General features: G+C 38.6%; 2 protein-coding genes across 4 annotated transcripts; both read left to right on the top strand.

Moving 5' to 3' along the window:
* The first annotated feature begins 3,728 nt into the window (after positions 1-3,728).
* Positions 3,729-8,151, top strand: LOC115436671 (GTPase IMAP family member 7-like). Of its 3 annotated transcripts, none has more exons than XM_030159579.1 (2): positions 3,729-3,879; positions 6,062-8,151. In XM_030159579.1, the coding sequence occupies exons 1-2, from the start codon at positions 3,858-3,860 to the stop codon at positions 6,988-6,990; spliced, it is 951 nt and encodes a 316-aa protein (XP_030015439.1). In that variant the 5' UTR covers positions 3,729-3,857; the 3' UTR covers positions 6,991-8,151. The 3 variants fall into 3 exon arrangements, with proteins under 3 accessions (XP_030015439.1, XP_030015438.1, XP_030015437.1); XM_030159578.1 differs by having other exon boundaries at positions 3,767-3,875; positions 6,049-8,151; XM_030159577.1 differs by having other exon boundaries at positions 3,777-3,879; positions 6,050-8,151.
* Positions 8,152-9,706: 1,555 nt separating this feature from the next.
* On the top strand, positions 9,707-16,517 carry LOC115436668 (zinc finger protein 622-like). The gene is made up of 7 exons (XM_030159574.1): positions 9,707-9,819; positions 11,040-11,607; positions 13,031-13,312; positions 13,582-13,744; positions 14,256-14,365; positions 14,534-14,677; positions 16,215-16,517. Exons 2-7 carry the CDS (start codon positions 11,046-11,048, stop codon positions 16,346-16,348), a joined length of 1,395 nt encoding a protein of 464 aa, XP_030015434.1. The 5' UTR covers positions 9,707-9,819; positions 11,040-11,045; the 3' UTR covers positions 16,349-16,517.
* Positions 16,518-16,724: the final 207 nt, after the last annotated feature.

The raw sequence follows: 16,724 nt of genomic DNA on the forward strand, positions 1-16,724 counted from the left end.
AGCCCTTTATCCTCTATAAACTTCCCTATCATCGACCCATTAAATCAGTTTTCCTATTTCCCCATACTGTATTGTGTGCATTAAAATCCCTGCAACATACTACCTTATCACTTCGAACCCTTTCCCCGACTGTTTCCAGAGTATCTACACTTAACCTACCACATGGGTTATAATAATTATGACCAACTCACTCTCCTCTGTCCATACTTTCACCATTATATACTCATTTCCTTTCCCTCTATCTCAAATTGAGTATCTCAGCCCATCCTTTATAAATATTATCACTCCTCTCCCATTTCCTGAGTCCCTATCCTTTCTAACTGCTGTATATCGCTTTATAACAAAGTCTACCTGCGGTTTTAACCAGGTTTCCTGTATACATAATACATGTGGCTTATTTCATAACTCTGCAAAAAAACTCTTCAATTCCTGTCCATTGGCTATTAAACTCCGCACATTCCATTGCAAAATTATGAGTACCATTAGGATGAACCAGCCCATGGGGGTTGACTATTTCTTCCTCCATTCAGCCTGTCCTTCACCAACTCCCAGATAATACCTTTGATTGTGAGATATTTTTCAGCAGATTTAACTATTATCTTAATTTTCTTTGTTCTGCTGTCTGTTTGCGCTGTGCAGTTAATTATATCCACCATGAACAGGATAAAATCACTGCTTAATACAAGAAGTGTGTCTTCTTTGATCTTTTTGCATCCCTCACATGGTCCTACCTTCTTTTTAACTGTTGGTACTACCATAGGTTTAGTAATCGGCTGTACCTTCTTTATGGCCTCTGCATGCATGATTCCCTGCTCATTTTTAACGCGCTGCACCTCTACTGCCCTCTTGTGAACATCACACCCTTGGAAGGCTGAGCTGTGCTCTCCTCCACAATTAAAGTGCCTCAGTTTTGCTTCTTCACATTTGCTGAATTCCTGATCTCCTGCACACCTTCCACATCTGTTTCCTTTACATACTGCTGCTACATGGCTAAATCTCTGACATTTAAAACATCTGAGCGGAGGAGGGATATATGGTCTAACCTCATAACTCATGTATCCTATATACACCTTTGATGGGATCCTGTCACCCTCCACTCCAATCGTAACCGACAGACTATTACTCCTTTCTCCAATTCTAGACATTTTTAGATGCCTGACTTCAGCAGTTTTAGTTCCAAATATGTTCCCTTTCAATTCCTCTTCTGAAACCGACACTGGTATTCCCGTGATGACTCCTTGAGTTACGTGCTTCCTGTTTTGGCTAACGTTTTGGACCATCTTCCCATTTGTCTTATTCAACTTACACGCTTTTTCTAGTTGTTATTTGTCTGTTTGTTTTGTCTGTTGTTTTTTGTCTGTCATCACAGAGATCACTCCGGATGATAGGCCCCAGATATTTCATTTTGATCACATCAAGTTCTTGCTCTGATAAATAAAAGGATGGAAAAATGTTCTTCAGGTCCTCCTTAGTTCTGGCTATCACTACCACACTCTTTCTAGGATTAAATTTGATATCACATAGGACTCCATAGTTAGTACACACTCTAAGCAGTTGCTGTAATCCAACATTATAAGGTGACATAATTAATCATCAGCATTCATCAGATGATTAATACACCTACCCCCTACCATGCATCCAGTTTTACATTTCTGTAATTTCACTGATAGCTAATCCATATACAGACTAAATAGGGCAGGGGACAAAATCCCACCCTATCTAACCCTGTTGGTAATAGGAAATCTGGTTAATACTGTCCTGCGTCATCTAGCCTTCATGGATTGTTGAGTGTGCCAGTAGTGCAATATTCGTATCAAATATGATGGAACCCCCCTTTTTGTATCTTAATAAATAATTTACCATGATTGATGCAATCAAAAGCTTTAGATGCATCTAAAAACACAAGAATACTGTTGTATTGTGCCTCTTATAGTTCGATACTAGTTCTTTTAGTGCATATACACACAGATCTGTTCAATGTTCATTTTAAAACCAAACTGATTTTCACTGCTTTTTACATAGTCTTGAAGTCTATCCAATAAAATCAGCTCAAGCACTTTAGATAATATGCTAGCTAGAGCAGATGGTCTGTATCTATATTGGATGCTTTACAGGTTTTGTCTTTGATGACTGGCACTAATACTACCGCTAGGATAGGGTCAGGTAAAATGCCATGTGCCAGCAGTCCAGAAAAGCACACTGCAAGTGTGAAAACCAGGGTTGTGGTGAGTACGTTTGGAAAGTTTTGGACCTAGTGTAAATGGAACTGTAAAAGAAAATGACCCAGTGTGAAAAATAAAGCACATTTTAATAAAAACTCAGTACATACTGCATTTTTTTTTTCTTATAAGAAGAATCCCTTAAACCCCAACAATGTTGATGCCAAAGCAAATGTGTCCAGAGAAAGTGGGACCTGTTCAGTGTAGAAGTACATCACAACAGCAAACTAATTTACTGAATGTAATGTTACATTTGTCAGGGGCATAGAATTGCGTAGGGACGCTAAAACACGTCCCTACCAATATCCATCAACTACTGTGTAGTCACTATCAATACAACCACTGTCTGTAGTGTTTAGTCAATGATTATGCCACATGAAGGATTAATAGTCGGTCTCTGCTAGAAGTCCCGCCTCTAACGTAAATATTGCTCTCCGATTGGCTCTTTGGTTTTGTTATCGTACATGTGATTGGCCGTACCCGCTGTCACTCCATGTACTTATAAAAGGAACCTACTCGTTGGACCTCTAATGCAAGTTTTCAATATGTTTGCATTTGTTCTGTCTGGGTCACGTCAGCTAGACGGATTTGAATAACAGTGGTGTCATTTACATGTACATTTGGACATAAGTCTGTTTGCGTGCGTGCGCCCGTGCGTGTGTGCTTGGTAATTAGGATTTGAAGAATGTCAAAGAAAAGAAAACTGGTCATAGGAGACTTCTGTAGGGGTCAAAGTGTGAGTTAGTTCAAGGGTATAGAACTGTAGAGGCTCAACACAGATACTGAATAAAAGACAATGTTTAATGCCAAACAGATACACTTTTAAAAGTTACTTTACTTAATATTTTAATGCATTTCTATGGAAGAGCAACTGTTTAAAAACACACAAAGAAAATTTGTGGGGAAAATGCAATAAAACCTCAGATTGTAAATGTGATTCTAGATATTTTTGGGGAATAAATTACATGTAATAATTGAAACTAAAAGCCTTTTTTTGCTCAGGCAATAACTGTACCATCAAACTGTATGATCAGTGTATCCAGAATCTGTTCATATGTCATACATCAACATATTTTGTCAGATGACAAACAGTAGAGAGGCTGGAAATTCACAGGTGAGGTTAAATAATAATGCATATGTTAGTCATGAGAATAACTTTGGAGAGTTCATCAAATTCTTGTATTGTCTTTAGATATTCAGATATGCATTATAAACTTGTCAATTACTGATTTTTTTTTTTTCTGACTATGATTGTTTGCTTGTTTGATCAGCTCGATATGACGTGAAATTATGATCACAAATGCAAAAAAACATCAACTTTCCGGAGTGCTGCCTTGAAGCACTTTTGTGTCCCCACCAATGTCAAAATAAAACCTACTTCCTTGACATTTGTCAACATGAAAATAAACTTATACCGTCTCATACACGAGAGTGTGTCTGATATGATCGACATGTCTCATCAGATGACAGCAGCTGAAAAACCTGTGCAGGAGCATACTTCTGACATTACGCCCATTTTTGAATCACTAAGAAACCGAAAGTATAATTCCTTTTGTTGTTATCCACACTGCTGTCCCAGACCTTGAGCTTGGTTTCTTGTCTTAAACAGCAGATCGTGTGTATTCTCAATAATCTAACATGAGCGGAAGTGACAAATTCGGTAAGTTAACTTTTTAAGGTTTGATTCGAGTACACAGATGTTCATTCAGTATTAACCACTGATACACTTTGGGAAAACGGATTAAAAAGTCTATGTAAAGTCAAATCTGTATTAATATTAGTCGGGACATCGGTATCAATGTAAATCTATGACTTAGTGACTCATAATCATTTGAAAAACTCTTTTTCCTTCACTTACTGCAGGGCGTAAAATGGTCACGCACAATCTATCAGTACCATCAATAATTCCTGTGTCTGTGGTGCACTAGAGCGCGCATCGAAGTGCACGAGCATCATTTTGTGTATTGTCATAATATTCCTAAAAACAGTAGGAACATTAGGAACTTTTCACCAGTTAGTGCATAAAAAACCTGAGTCTAAAAGCAAGTGGGGTTAGTATCAGGTTAAGTTATGTGTGGATCATTACTAAAATATTAATATCTCTGATACCAGATCTTTACACTCTAGAATCGATTCACCAATCAAAATATCAGTACTTTTGATACTTTGGTCATTTGAGGTCATGTACATCAGGAACACAGTGGAATGTAGCTAAACTACTAGGATCTTGTCCAAATTAATACACGATTAGTGGGAACTACTTCTTCTTCCGCCTGGGTAAGTTTGTACTGCGTCACACTGCTCAGTCAGTCAACTGTGACTCAGTCTGTAGAAAAAACATGGCAGAACGGAAAAGAGTTCATGTGAGGAGCTATTTTAGCTCCACAAACAGCCAAGAAGATGATTAATGTGCAAGTTTTCATTTTTTATAATAGTCCTTAATAATTAAGCAATAATTACTCCCATGTCTTGTGTTCTTAATGGAGTTATCATTTGAAATACACTATTATTATTATTATTATTATTATTATTATTATTATTATTATTATTATTATTATTACCTCCGCCAAGGAGGTTATGTTTTTGCCAGGGTTTGTTTGTTTGTTTGTTTGTCTGTCCGTTAGTGTGCAACATAACTCAAAAAGTTATGGACAGATTTTGATGAAATTTTCAGGGTTTGTTGGAAATGGGATAAGGAAGAAATGATAAAATTTTGGTGGTGATCGGGGGTGGGGGGGCCCACGGGGGGGGGGGGGGGGGGCACTGATCAGCCTTGGCGGAGGTCTGCGCTCTCCGAGTGCTTCTAGTTATTATTGTTATATATATTTTTTAGGTTTTTCAGACATTAATTGTATTTGTGCAAAATGTCAGCATCATCGATACTACCCTGAATTTTACTCAGTATCGGATCGGCAAAGAAATTCATGGTATCAAACATCACTAGTACCAGGGTTTTATTTAACCATGTCTGCTCTGATGTGTTATTATTCCCTGTGTGTTGTTTTTGGAGGCCAACAGGCAGATTACCTGAACGAGTTAAGATAAACAGGACAAATATTAACATGTGGAATGAATATCAGTCTACTAACATTACTATATATTATAAATTATTGTTGTAATTATTGAAATTATTGTGTGTTACAGTTGCTCCATGTAAATGTAATAAAAAGTAGCAGAAAAGAAATTATAAATACTACAAAATTAGATTAGATTAGATTAGATTAGATTAGATTAGATTACAACGTGCTAGCTCTGAGGAGATGGGGCCTTTGCTGCTGCTGGTCCCAGACTGTAGAACAACCTGCCTCTGTACATCAGACAGGCCTCCTCCTTGGCTTTTTTTAAATCTCTTCTTAAAACCCACCTGTTCTTCTTGGCCTTTTAACACTCGTGCACTGTTAACATTTTGTTTCTGTTTTATATTTTAACTTGTTTTATTTATTTATCTTATTTGATTTTAATGTTTTTTTTTTTTTAATTCTTTCATTAATTTGTATTGTGCTTTTGTTCTTCTATACATCACTTTGGTCCACTGTGGTTGTTTTAAAGTGCTTTATGAATAAAGTTGGATTGGATTGGATGGATAGATTAGATTACATTACATTACATTACATTAGAGTACAGAAGATGAAACTTTATTGATCCCACAACAGGGAAATTCACAGGTCAAGTCAGCAACAGAATAAAGTGTACGAATGAATATACAAAGAAAAGGACTGAAATTATAAGTGTAATCATCACAGTTTGATTGAACTCTCTTATACTGTATGCATGGACTAAACACATCTGCACAAACCTCTGTAACCCTGTTTACTCTGTCTTCTCCTCTGAACCGTCCACAGTCATCAACAATGATGAGCTGATCCGGATCGTACTGGTGGGGAAGACCGGAGCTGGAAAAAGCTCCACAGGAAACACCATCCTCAGAAACCAGGTTTTTGAAGCTGATTTCTCCCCTGAATCTTTGACCACATGCTGTAAAAAAGCCATAGGTGAGGTGGATGGAGAGCAGGTCGCCGTCATTGACACACCAGGTCTGTTTGACACCAGGACAGATGAAGAAACTACCATCAAAGATATCATCCAGTGCATTACTTATGCTTGTCCTGGACCACATGTGTTCTTAGTTATTGTCCAACTGGGAAAATTCACAGATGAAGAAAAGCAAACGATCCAGAAGATTCAGAAGATCTTTGGTGCAGATGCAGACAAATACAGTCTGGTCCTGTTCACCCACGGAGATCAGCTCAAAGGGAAGACAATCGAGAAGTTCTTGAGCAAAAGCAGTGTCCTTCAGGAGCTTGTGGCCAAATGTCACGGCCAGTACCACGTCTTCAATAATGAGAAGGAGGATCCTTCTCAGGTCACCGAGCTGCTCAAGAAGATCAGAAATATGAATGAAAGGAACGGAGGGAGCTACTACACCAACGAAAAGTTCCAGAAGGCAGAGAGAGCCATCGAAGAAGAGAAACAACGGATCCTGAGAGAAAAAGAAGAGCAAAGGAGGCAAGAGGAGGAGAAAATAAGGAGGGAAACCGAGATAAAGTATGAGCAACGTCTGAGAGAAGTGAAAGGTGACAGGGAGAAGAAGAGGCAATTAATGGAAGAACAACACAATGAAATTGCTACAAGAATGGAAAACCTGTGGAAAATTCTGAACCATCAGGCCCGACTGAAAGCTGAGAACAGCGGTGTTGTAACTGAAGTGCTGATTGGAGTTTTTGGTCTCATTGCTGTGATCTCTTCACTGTTCCTTAAATTTAAAATGTAACAGTGTAATCTCCCCTTTTTCCACCAGCGTACTCAGGAACTTCTCTGAGCGTATCTGCTAGTTCCTAGAATCGTTGTTTGTTATCCTTGATCTTCTCATTTTTCTTTGTATTCCAGATTGTCTCTTATTATTCTCTTGTTAGTACCCATAGATTTGTGGGATTCACCAGTGTTTTCTTATTGTTGCTCTTACTCCAGCTCAGATCACATTTTCCCAGTGGTCGAGTGTATTTGAAGAAGATAAGACAAAAACCTCACAGCCCAGGAACCATAACGCAAGTAGATTCACCTAATTTTATGTTTCAGAGAAATTTCTACGATTGATTATTAAATTTGTGGTTGAAAAATGTCTTATTAGTTCTGACTGGACACCTTTATATCAGAAATAATAAAAACTACGATAAATGATTAAATTAGATTAAATTAAAGGAGATCTATGGGACAACAGTGGAAACATGTTATCCCTCAGATTAGTTTTTGTCCTGATAGCCCATAAATAAATAAATTTAAAAAGTTGATTTGATTTTAAAATATATTAATTTCTCTGCTAAAGATCTTCTGTTTCTTATTGTCCTTTTTTGGTTCCTCTCTTATACTGAAAGTCAGCTGTTTGCATGTGACAACACCTGCCCTTTTATGGTGTTAAGTGGGTGTGGTCAGATATGCTAATTGGCCACACCCATCACTTTAACAATCAAATGAGAGTCAACTTTCATCACACCTGAGTAAGGGCAGATTTGGACAGTAAGAACATTTGGTGCATCTGGAACTAGAATTTGTTTTATTTCATGTCATAGAAATAAAAAGAAAATTAAATGTGTGTTGCTCATCTCAGAGGGTCAGTGTTTACACTTCCTCAGGTTTTTCCATCACGTGCCAAGTCTGTTCTATTCTATAGGTAATTTTGTCTAAATGGAGAGTTGTAAGAAAGAAAACCATCTGCTTACTTTGGTGTTTTTCCAGGAGAGAACAACTACTAAAGCATTTTAAGCATTCAGCTAAAATCTACAAATATTTGTTGATTCCTTTTAATCTTCACTTTATCTTGGCATAAACAGTTGTGGGACTAAGGGTACTTGGTATGTGTAAAATGTTTTGGATGCATTGTTTCACCTCTTGCCAGAATTTTTGTATTTCAGTAAAAATACAATCAAAAACTGTACCTTTTTCTTTCTCATGTTTGGTAGATTTCATGTATACTTCTATTATATCTGTCACATTCAACAAGTTATATTACAGTAACCTTGAGTGGGTATTCGTATTAGTAGTTCTGGAGATGTCTTCAATTAGGTCCTCTCTGCATGGCTCCAGCCTCTCCACAGATGTATCTGTAACCGCAATTAAAATCAGAATTATAATGTAAATGCATGTAAGGAATTCTTTGCTGATCTATGTTGTTTCGCTTTTAAATTATAAATACAAGATGTAATAAACAGTGCAAAAAAAAGTAAAAAGAAGACAAAAAAGAAGATATATATATATATATATATATATATATATATATATATATATATATATATATATTTAAAATCCTTCTAATGACATTCAAGGCCATCCATAACCTCGCCCCTCCATATCTGTCTGACCTACTTAATGTTGCCACTCCCTCTCGTACCCTCAGATCTTCCTCCTCCATCCACCTCACCGTTCCCTCTGCCCGTCTCACCACCATGGGGAGCAGAGCATTCAGCCGCTCTGCTCCCCAGCTCTGGAACTCCTTGCCACCGGATCTCAGAAACACCACTTCACTTCCTCTCTTCAAATCCAGACTCAAAACCCATCTGTTAAGGACCTCTTTCTCTTTGTGAACACAATTGCACTGTCCAAATTTTTAACCTGCTTTTTATTTTTACTCTGCTTTATTGTTTGTTTTTAACTCTCCTGTTTTACTATACGGTGTCCTTGAGTGCCAAAAAAGGCGCCTATAAATAAAATGTATTATTGTTATTATTATTATTATTATTATTATTATTATTATTATTATTATTATTATTATTATTATAATTATTATTATAACCTCTATATATATCAGGGCACAGTATCAGCTAATATACAGTTATAATGCAGGGTTTTTTGTGCATTTGTTGATGTAAATGGAGAATGTTAATGGCTCAATAAAGTGGCTGTTTTGTGGAAGAAACTAGTCCATTGTGTCTTTTGTTTTAATCTGTTTTCTGAGAAATTTTTCCCTGGAAAAGGGGCAGGTGGCAGTAATTAATTTACCTGTTTGTATTAAAGGTGAAGAAGAAGAAGAAGAAGAAGAAGAAGAAGAAGAAGAAGAAGAAGAAGAAGAAGAAGTGGTTCAAAATGGAACTCTATGATCAAAAAACCTGTACAAGCAAGATGGGAAAATGGCATTAGAACAGGGCGTGCTGGATTCAGTGAAACAGATGGAAAATGTGATCGTTGTGATAAATATGAGTCAGTACAACATGTTATTTTTGAATGCAGGAGATTTGAGGAAGAAAGAAAAACACTGAAAGTAGCAGCAGAGAAAGCAAAAATACTGTTCAATATAGGATGCTGTAGTACTTTTTGTTTCAGAAATCTCATCACGTTCTTAAAGGAAACAGGATTATTTGTCAGAATTTAGGTTTTTAGTTTTTTTCAGATTTTAATTTGATTTTTCTGTCAATTTCCTGCTCACACTCCAGTCCAGTAGGCGGCGGTAATGCACGTTTAAGCTGGTTGTAACCGCAATAAAAATCAAAAGAAGAAGAAGAAGCGGTTCAAAGGTCAGCAGGCTGCCCTCGTGTGGCGTCGGATACCAACAAACCTCAACGAAACACATAAAAATTACTGTTAACGGAGGAGTCATCTCATATACGTAGTAAGTACATGTCGTTTGTTGAAACCTCCTCCAGTTTTCGGCCTGAGCTGTGTGTGTGTTCGCTATTTTTTCCTGTTTTTTAGCGGTTGTTTACACTAGCATGTTAAGCTGGCCGGTGGTTAGCTAACATTAGCATTACATGTATCAGGCTGTTACTGTTTCACAACTTGGCAACTAAACTTTAAATTAACATCACGTTTTAGTGTGAATTGTTTTCCATAACCAGTAGCTCTCTAGTATAGAAAGTAAAGGGTTCTAGTAAACTTACCTTGAGTTATAGCACGACATGATAAAGAGAACATATGGATTAAACCTATTATAAAATGTGCAGAAAAAGATGAGAAATGGAAAATAATCCCATAATTATAAAAATGTAAATAGATTCATGATGAGGCTGTTGATATCAGATTGGGTTTCAAGCCATTGTTACCTGGATGTGTACCTACTATTATTACCTTTTTAAATAATGAAGGAAAAACCCCAAATCGTGACGTAATTGATGATATAGATATTCTTTAAAAATATAAAACGAAACATCACTGGTAATCTGTTTAAATTGAGTTCAGTAGGATCTGACTTTACAAACGATGAAACCCATACAAAATTTTGAGAATTATTTCCTCTGATATGGTTATTTGTGTAGATTATTAATCTCATCTATACAAATCTTATAAATTGTCTCAGGGTCATTTTTTCCAACACAGTCAGAAAAAGATTGATGAGAAAACTAATGCTTAGTTTGTAACACTTTCTCGCATTCTAATTCCTATACCATTATTATTGTTTTTTATTGTTTGTTTTTTGCACCATCTTTATGCTGCACATTTTTCTTGCACTTTATTCTGTTGTTGCCTTGACCAAAAAAGTTTAATCTAATCTAAAGTGAAGCTCCAAATCTTTTTTAGTTCTGCATCTGTGTGAAGGTTGGCCTTGAGCATTTCATTAACATTAGTATGTATGTGTATCCCTAATTTTCACTGGATTGGGTTGAAAATTGTAATTAATATTTAACAAACCCTAAAAAATAATTTATAGCTATTCAGGGCAGTAGTAGATGTAATTAATACTGTTTTATTTTTAAACTGTAACACAAATGTAATTTTGTCTTCATGAGTTTTCATTTCTGACCTCCCTCCTTCTCATTGTGTGTTGTATTCACATAACTTCCACATGTGATTGTTCTGAAATCCCTCAGTTTAACTTCCCTGTTTCATCTTCAGGTCATAATGTCCTCCTACACCTGCATCAGCTGCCGAGTAGCTTTTGCAGACGGCGAGGTGCAGCGAGCACACTATAAAACCGACTGGCACCGCTACAACCTGAAGCGTAAGGTAGCGGACATGCCTCCGGTAACGGCTGAAAACTTCCAGGAGCGGGTCCTGGCTCAGAGGGCCGCCGCAGAACAGCAGCTGAACGATGCAGCAGTGACCGAGGGCTGCGCTGTCTGCAACAAGAAGTTCTCCAGCGCCAATGCCTACCAGAACCACCTGCAGTCCCACAAACACCAGCAGGCGGAGAAGCAAGCCTTACTCGCTGCCCAGAGGAAAGTGGAGAAGATGAACGAGAAGAACCTGGAGAAGGGGCTCGGTGAAGAGAAGGCCGACCACGACGCCAGGAACGAGGCCCTGCAGCAGGCGCTGAAAGAGCAGCAGAGGTCGAGCTCGGCCAAGCAGGGGAAAGGCCCAGCGGCTCAGAGAGCGGAGAAGCCGGACAAACCTCCCAGGATGATGTGGCTGGAAGAGCAAGCGAAGAGGCGAGACGGAGAAGATGGAGCCACAGCAGAGGAAGGTAAGGAGGGGAAACACGGGGGGGGGGGGTCAGAAGGTTCTCAGAAAAATGTAATAAAAACAGGATTTACACGGGGTCTTAAAAAGTTTTAAAGTTACAAATCTGCATTAAATACCTTAAAAAAGTCTTTATAATGTATTAAATTTGATATGGTAGGGCTTAAGTTCTGTTACCATAAACTTGTTCACTGTGTTGTGTTTAAATGTGTCTGTTAAATGTCCAAGCTGCAGAGATAGTAATGTTAGTAGTGCCCCAGTGGCCTCATGGAAAAGCCACTGGCCTCCTAAGCCTAAGTTCCAGTCCCATCTGGGGTGGTAACTTTGGGGCAGCCTCAGCCTAGATGGCTGGAGAGTCGGCTTGTGACTGATGGGTCGCTGGTTCAATTCCCTGGACTGACGGAGAGTTGTTGGCTGGTGTGATCTTGAGCAAGGCACTTAACCCCCCTATTTGCTCCCCGGGCACCTGATGTGGCTCCTGGTGTGCAGTGTGTAATGCATGATCTAGTGATGGGTTAAAGGTGTGTGGTGCATCCTTGGGCACAGTTTTTGTCTGTGCAGCAATACAGCTGTGGACCAGAGCTTAAAATGTACTTTCTAGTGTAATTTTGTAAAACTTATTAATTGTAACCCCTAAAGACCCAGTGCTACTTTTGTGGTCACTCCAAAATAAGTTCTCCTCTCTATTTAAAGTTTTGTAAGTGATTTCGCACCATTTATTGTCATATTATCTTCGGTATTTTCCATTTTTCAGTGAAAATCCGGTATTTTCCTATATTTAATTCACTGTTCATGTAGATGTTCATTAAGCTCAAATTAAACTCGAGGGTTATTATATAATTTCAGAGAAAACTGAAGAAGAGGGGACCTTTTTCAGTAAATCTGTCATGAACTGAACATAAACCTAGTGTGTCCATCCACTGTCATTGATCGAACTCCATGGGTTTTACTGGTGAATCAATGCTGTAGAAGATGACGGTGTTTCCATGGTAACTATGGAGCCTGTCAACGTCCAAATGGTCATATGTGATGACCATAAAAAGATGAAGAACTGTATTTTACACCAATTATTGTCATGTATTGACAGGATTAATGGATCAACAGGTATTAAACGGGTACATCAGCAGGTGGTTTAGGTTGACAGTGGATGTTTGGGTCCTTGAGGGTTAATTTGGTCATTAAAATTCTTCCTTTTCTTTTTTTTTTTTTAATAATCAACCCTGTTTTACACAGACTTCTGCATTCTTTAACAAAAAATGACTCTAACAAGACTGAAATATCTACCTTTTGTGGTCGCCGCATTAAAACCTACGATCTTCTAGTTTCCGTTTGTGATGATGTAAACGTTGGAGTCTGTTGACTTTATTTGTACAGTCGTCCTGTGTCTTGTGATCCTGAATTGTTATATTCATATCCAAATGTTGCAGAGGAGTGGGAGGACGTTGATGAAGATGGTGATGATGATGATGATATGGAGGATGATGAGGATGCAGAGGAGGTGATGGAGCAGGAGGAGGGAGACTCCGTGGCACCATCGGACGCCCATCCCGCCGCCCTTCCCGGGTCCATCCCCGTCACAGACTGTCTGTTCTGCTCCCACCACTCACGGTCACTCATGAAGAACGTGGCCCACATGACTGGAGTCCACAGCTTCTTCATCCCGGACCTGGAGTTCCTCGTTGACCTCCGGGGTCTAATACGATACCTGGGTGAGTTAGTGGATGCTGAACTGAAACTGGTCTTGGGACCGGATCATTTCAGTGCAAAATACTTGAGCTCCTGACGGTCAGTGTTTACATCATTTCAATGGAAAATCCAGACGTTTTTCAGAAGTTTTATTACTGTATTTTCACCACCATCGTAAAGACGCTGTGTTCATGTGGAACTGTGGCTCAGTACAATGTATTATGTCCGACGTACACTGTTAAATTTAATTCCCTGCTGATTTCTAACTATGTTTTTGTTTTCTTCGTTACAGGAGAGAAAGTTGGTGCAGGGAACGTGTGTTTGTGGTGCAATGAAAAAGGACGTTCGTTTTATTCAACAGAAGCCGTCCAGAGTCACATGACGGACAAAAGTCACTGTAAACTGTTCACAGATGGCGACACTGCTCTGGAGTTCGCAGACTTCTATGATTTCAGGTAATGTATGGCAGTCGCTGCACATTACCTTTTATTGGAAGGGGTTAATATCACTGCTTTTAACAGCAGCTGCAGAAATAAATCGAATGCGTCAGGTTCTAAAGGAAACACTTTCATTACCCCCCCCCCCCAAAGGGGAGGCAAGGGGTATTGTTTTTGGTTCGGATTGATTGATTGTTTGTTTGTTAACACTTTAACAGCAAAACTATTTGTTAAATACAGACCAGATTGGGCTTATAGATCACCAGTGACCCAGTATAGATCTCATTACATTCTGGGAAAAGTAGGTCAAAGTTCAAATTTTTAAGGAATTTTAAAAATCTTTTTATTTTTTCCCCATTTACTTAATAGCTGAAATTTATCTGTGCTATCTTTGTCCATGCTGACATGAGCACATGCATAGACATGATGACATCAGCTGGATTGATGCCAAAATAAGCTACAGTATGTGTGAGGGGCGGGGTTTGTTGTGCCTGGAACCACTTTAGATTTGGATATTTTTTGGAAACAGGAGTAGCTACCCAGACAGGAAAGATGAGGATGTGGACATGGATGAAGAGCTTCCTGATGACAAGAACTTGGAGTATGATGACGAAACGCTGGAGCTCACCCTCCCTTCAGGTGATGTCACTTAAAAAAAAAAAAAAGTTCATTTTAAAAAGAGGGATGAATGAAGATTTGATGAACAAAGAACTGAAAATCTAAAAAAAAAAAGGGAAAGGAATTGTTTCCCAAATTCATAAGTTCCTTCCAAGTTTCCATGTTCCTGGTGTTTTCGGTGCTTTTCAGGTGCAAAGATCGGCCACCGTTCGCTCATGCGGTATTATAAGCAGCGGTTCGGACATCAGAGGACGGTGGCTCTGGCCCATAATCAGAAGGCCGTGGGCAGAGTCCTCCGGCAGTACAAAGCCCTGGGCTGGGACGGTGGACCAGGTAAGACTCACACCTGTTCTGTAGAAACATTCTGCACTGGTCTGAGGAGGAATGAACATGGAAAGACTGTTGTTGGTCTTTTATAACTACAGTATTGTCTGTGTCGATTGTAGTTAGACATTAGTCGCTTTTCCATTGGACATATGTGCAAAACTTTACCAGTATTTTCTAAAAGTAAAAAAACAGAAGTGCGTACTGTTGGTTTTTCCATTAAATCACAAATACGATTTATTTATTTATTATCGTGAGATGACACAAGAAGTCATTCCATAAACATGGTGAGGAACGTAAATATGGTGTTGATTGACAGATATATTCATTATTATTATATATTACCCTCTATCTCGTACTAAATTAAAAAATGATTTGCTTCATGGTGTGTCCACATATACCGCATCATGTTTCTTTCAAAACTCTTCTTCACTTGTTGTAACACCTGTCAACATCCATTTTGTTTTTTATTCATGTAAGTCGCGGAAAAAGGTCTTTCCATTGCAGTTTTGCATGATATACCAAATGCAGTATGCCTGAAAATCCACCTCTTGCCAGCGCAAAAACTTTTAATCGAAAAATGAGAGTTTTGGTGAAATTGTCATTTTTCCATTAGGTACATTTTTTTACTCGCAAGTTACATTCATGCAATTTGAGGGTCAATGGAAAAGCCACTTGTGCTTTCTTTAAAAAAATCAGCACAAAAAAATAGCAGCAGAACATTTGTTACTGATGGAGGTTGTTCTTCACTGGTCACCATATGTTTCTACGGCTCCGTTCACACTGCAGGTAAATGTGACCCAAATCCAATTTTTTTTTTTTTTTTTTTTGCCAGTATGTGACCTGTATCCAGTCTCTTAAAGACAGTTTGAACAGCACTAATCGGATTTTTAATTTTTTTTCAAATCCCACCCAGGCCACTTTCATATGTGGTCCTAAATCCAATACGTATCTAATATTTTGCAATGTGTCATCAGTCTGAACGGCCAGGTCGCATTTATCCGACCTTAACGTCATTGAAATGCGACAAACGTCACAATTCCTCATCATAGGAGTGTTACTTCCGTAAACACAGTGTGTCTGTGTGGTCACGTATTACATCAGGACCTCCTTTTGTGCGTGCGGGTCACTTCAGGGTCACATTCAGTTCAGACTCAAAACTGATAGAAGTCGCATTTAATGTGGAATGTGAACGAACACACAAAAAAAAAATCGTACACACAGATGTACAAGGTAATGAAATGCAGTTTGGCATCTAACCAGAAATGCAATCAGTAGATATTTAATATGTTGTTTAATACGTATGAGTTATTATGTTGTTATTTTCCTTGATATGACATGGAGCTCTGTGGTCTGTGAACACCCTTGGCTGTTAGTATTGTCAGTGTAATTTTTAGCACTTTCCAAATTCATCCCCTTGGCCCGGATTGGACCATTTGATGGGCCAGTTTTGGCTCCTGGCCCTCATGTTTGACACCCCTGGCATAAACGAAAGCACCAAAAAAACCCACAAAATGACCCGGTGTATGTCCTCTGTGTCCCCCAGGTACCGGCTCCTTCCAGCAGAGACAGAGGGACATGCAGTATGTACAGATGATGAAGTCCAAATGGATGCTGAAGATGGGCATGAGCCACAACGCCGTCAAGCAGAAGCACTTCAGAGCCCAAGTCATGTTCTAACCTCGGACACTGATTCTGTCAGAAAACTGGCCTCTTCTCACTCCATGCACATCTGTGTATGCTTTTATTATTGGATTTAACGCCTCATATCAGCTCATGTCACTGCTTTCCTCAGTTAAATAACAAATACCGGGCCTGGCCAAAAAAAAAAAAAAAAATCACATTAAATCATAAAGACCCAGTTCTACTGTTGTGGCAGCTCCCAAATGAATTTTTCTCAACATTTAACCTTTTAAGCGATTTATCGTTATTTATTATAATATTAGCCTCTGTATGTTTTTTAGTATAAATCAGGTCTTTTTCTGTATTTAAAGGTGGGGTAGGCAATCTTGGAAAAATGGTTCAAACAAGCTACATTTTGAAAATACTCAATTCA

The sequence above is a fragment of the Sphaeramia orbicularis genome, chromosome 17 (genome assembly GCF_902148855.1).
Source record: "Sphaeramia orbicularis chromosome 17, fSphaOr1.1, whole genome shotgun sequence".
NCBI classification, from domain to species: domain Eukaryota; kingdom Metazoa; phylum Chordata; class Actinopteri; order Kurtiformes; family Apogonidae; genus Sphaeramia; species Sphaeramia orbicularis.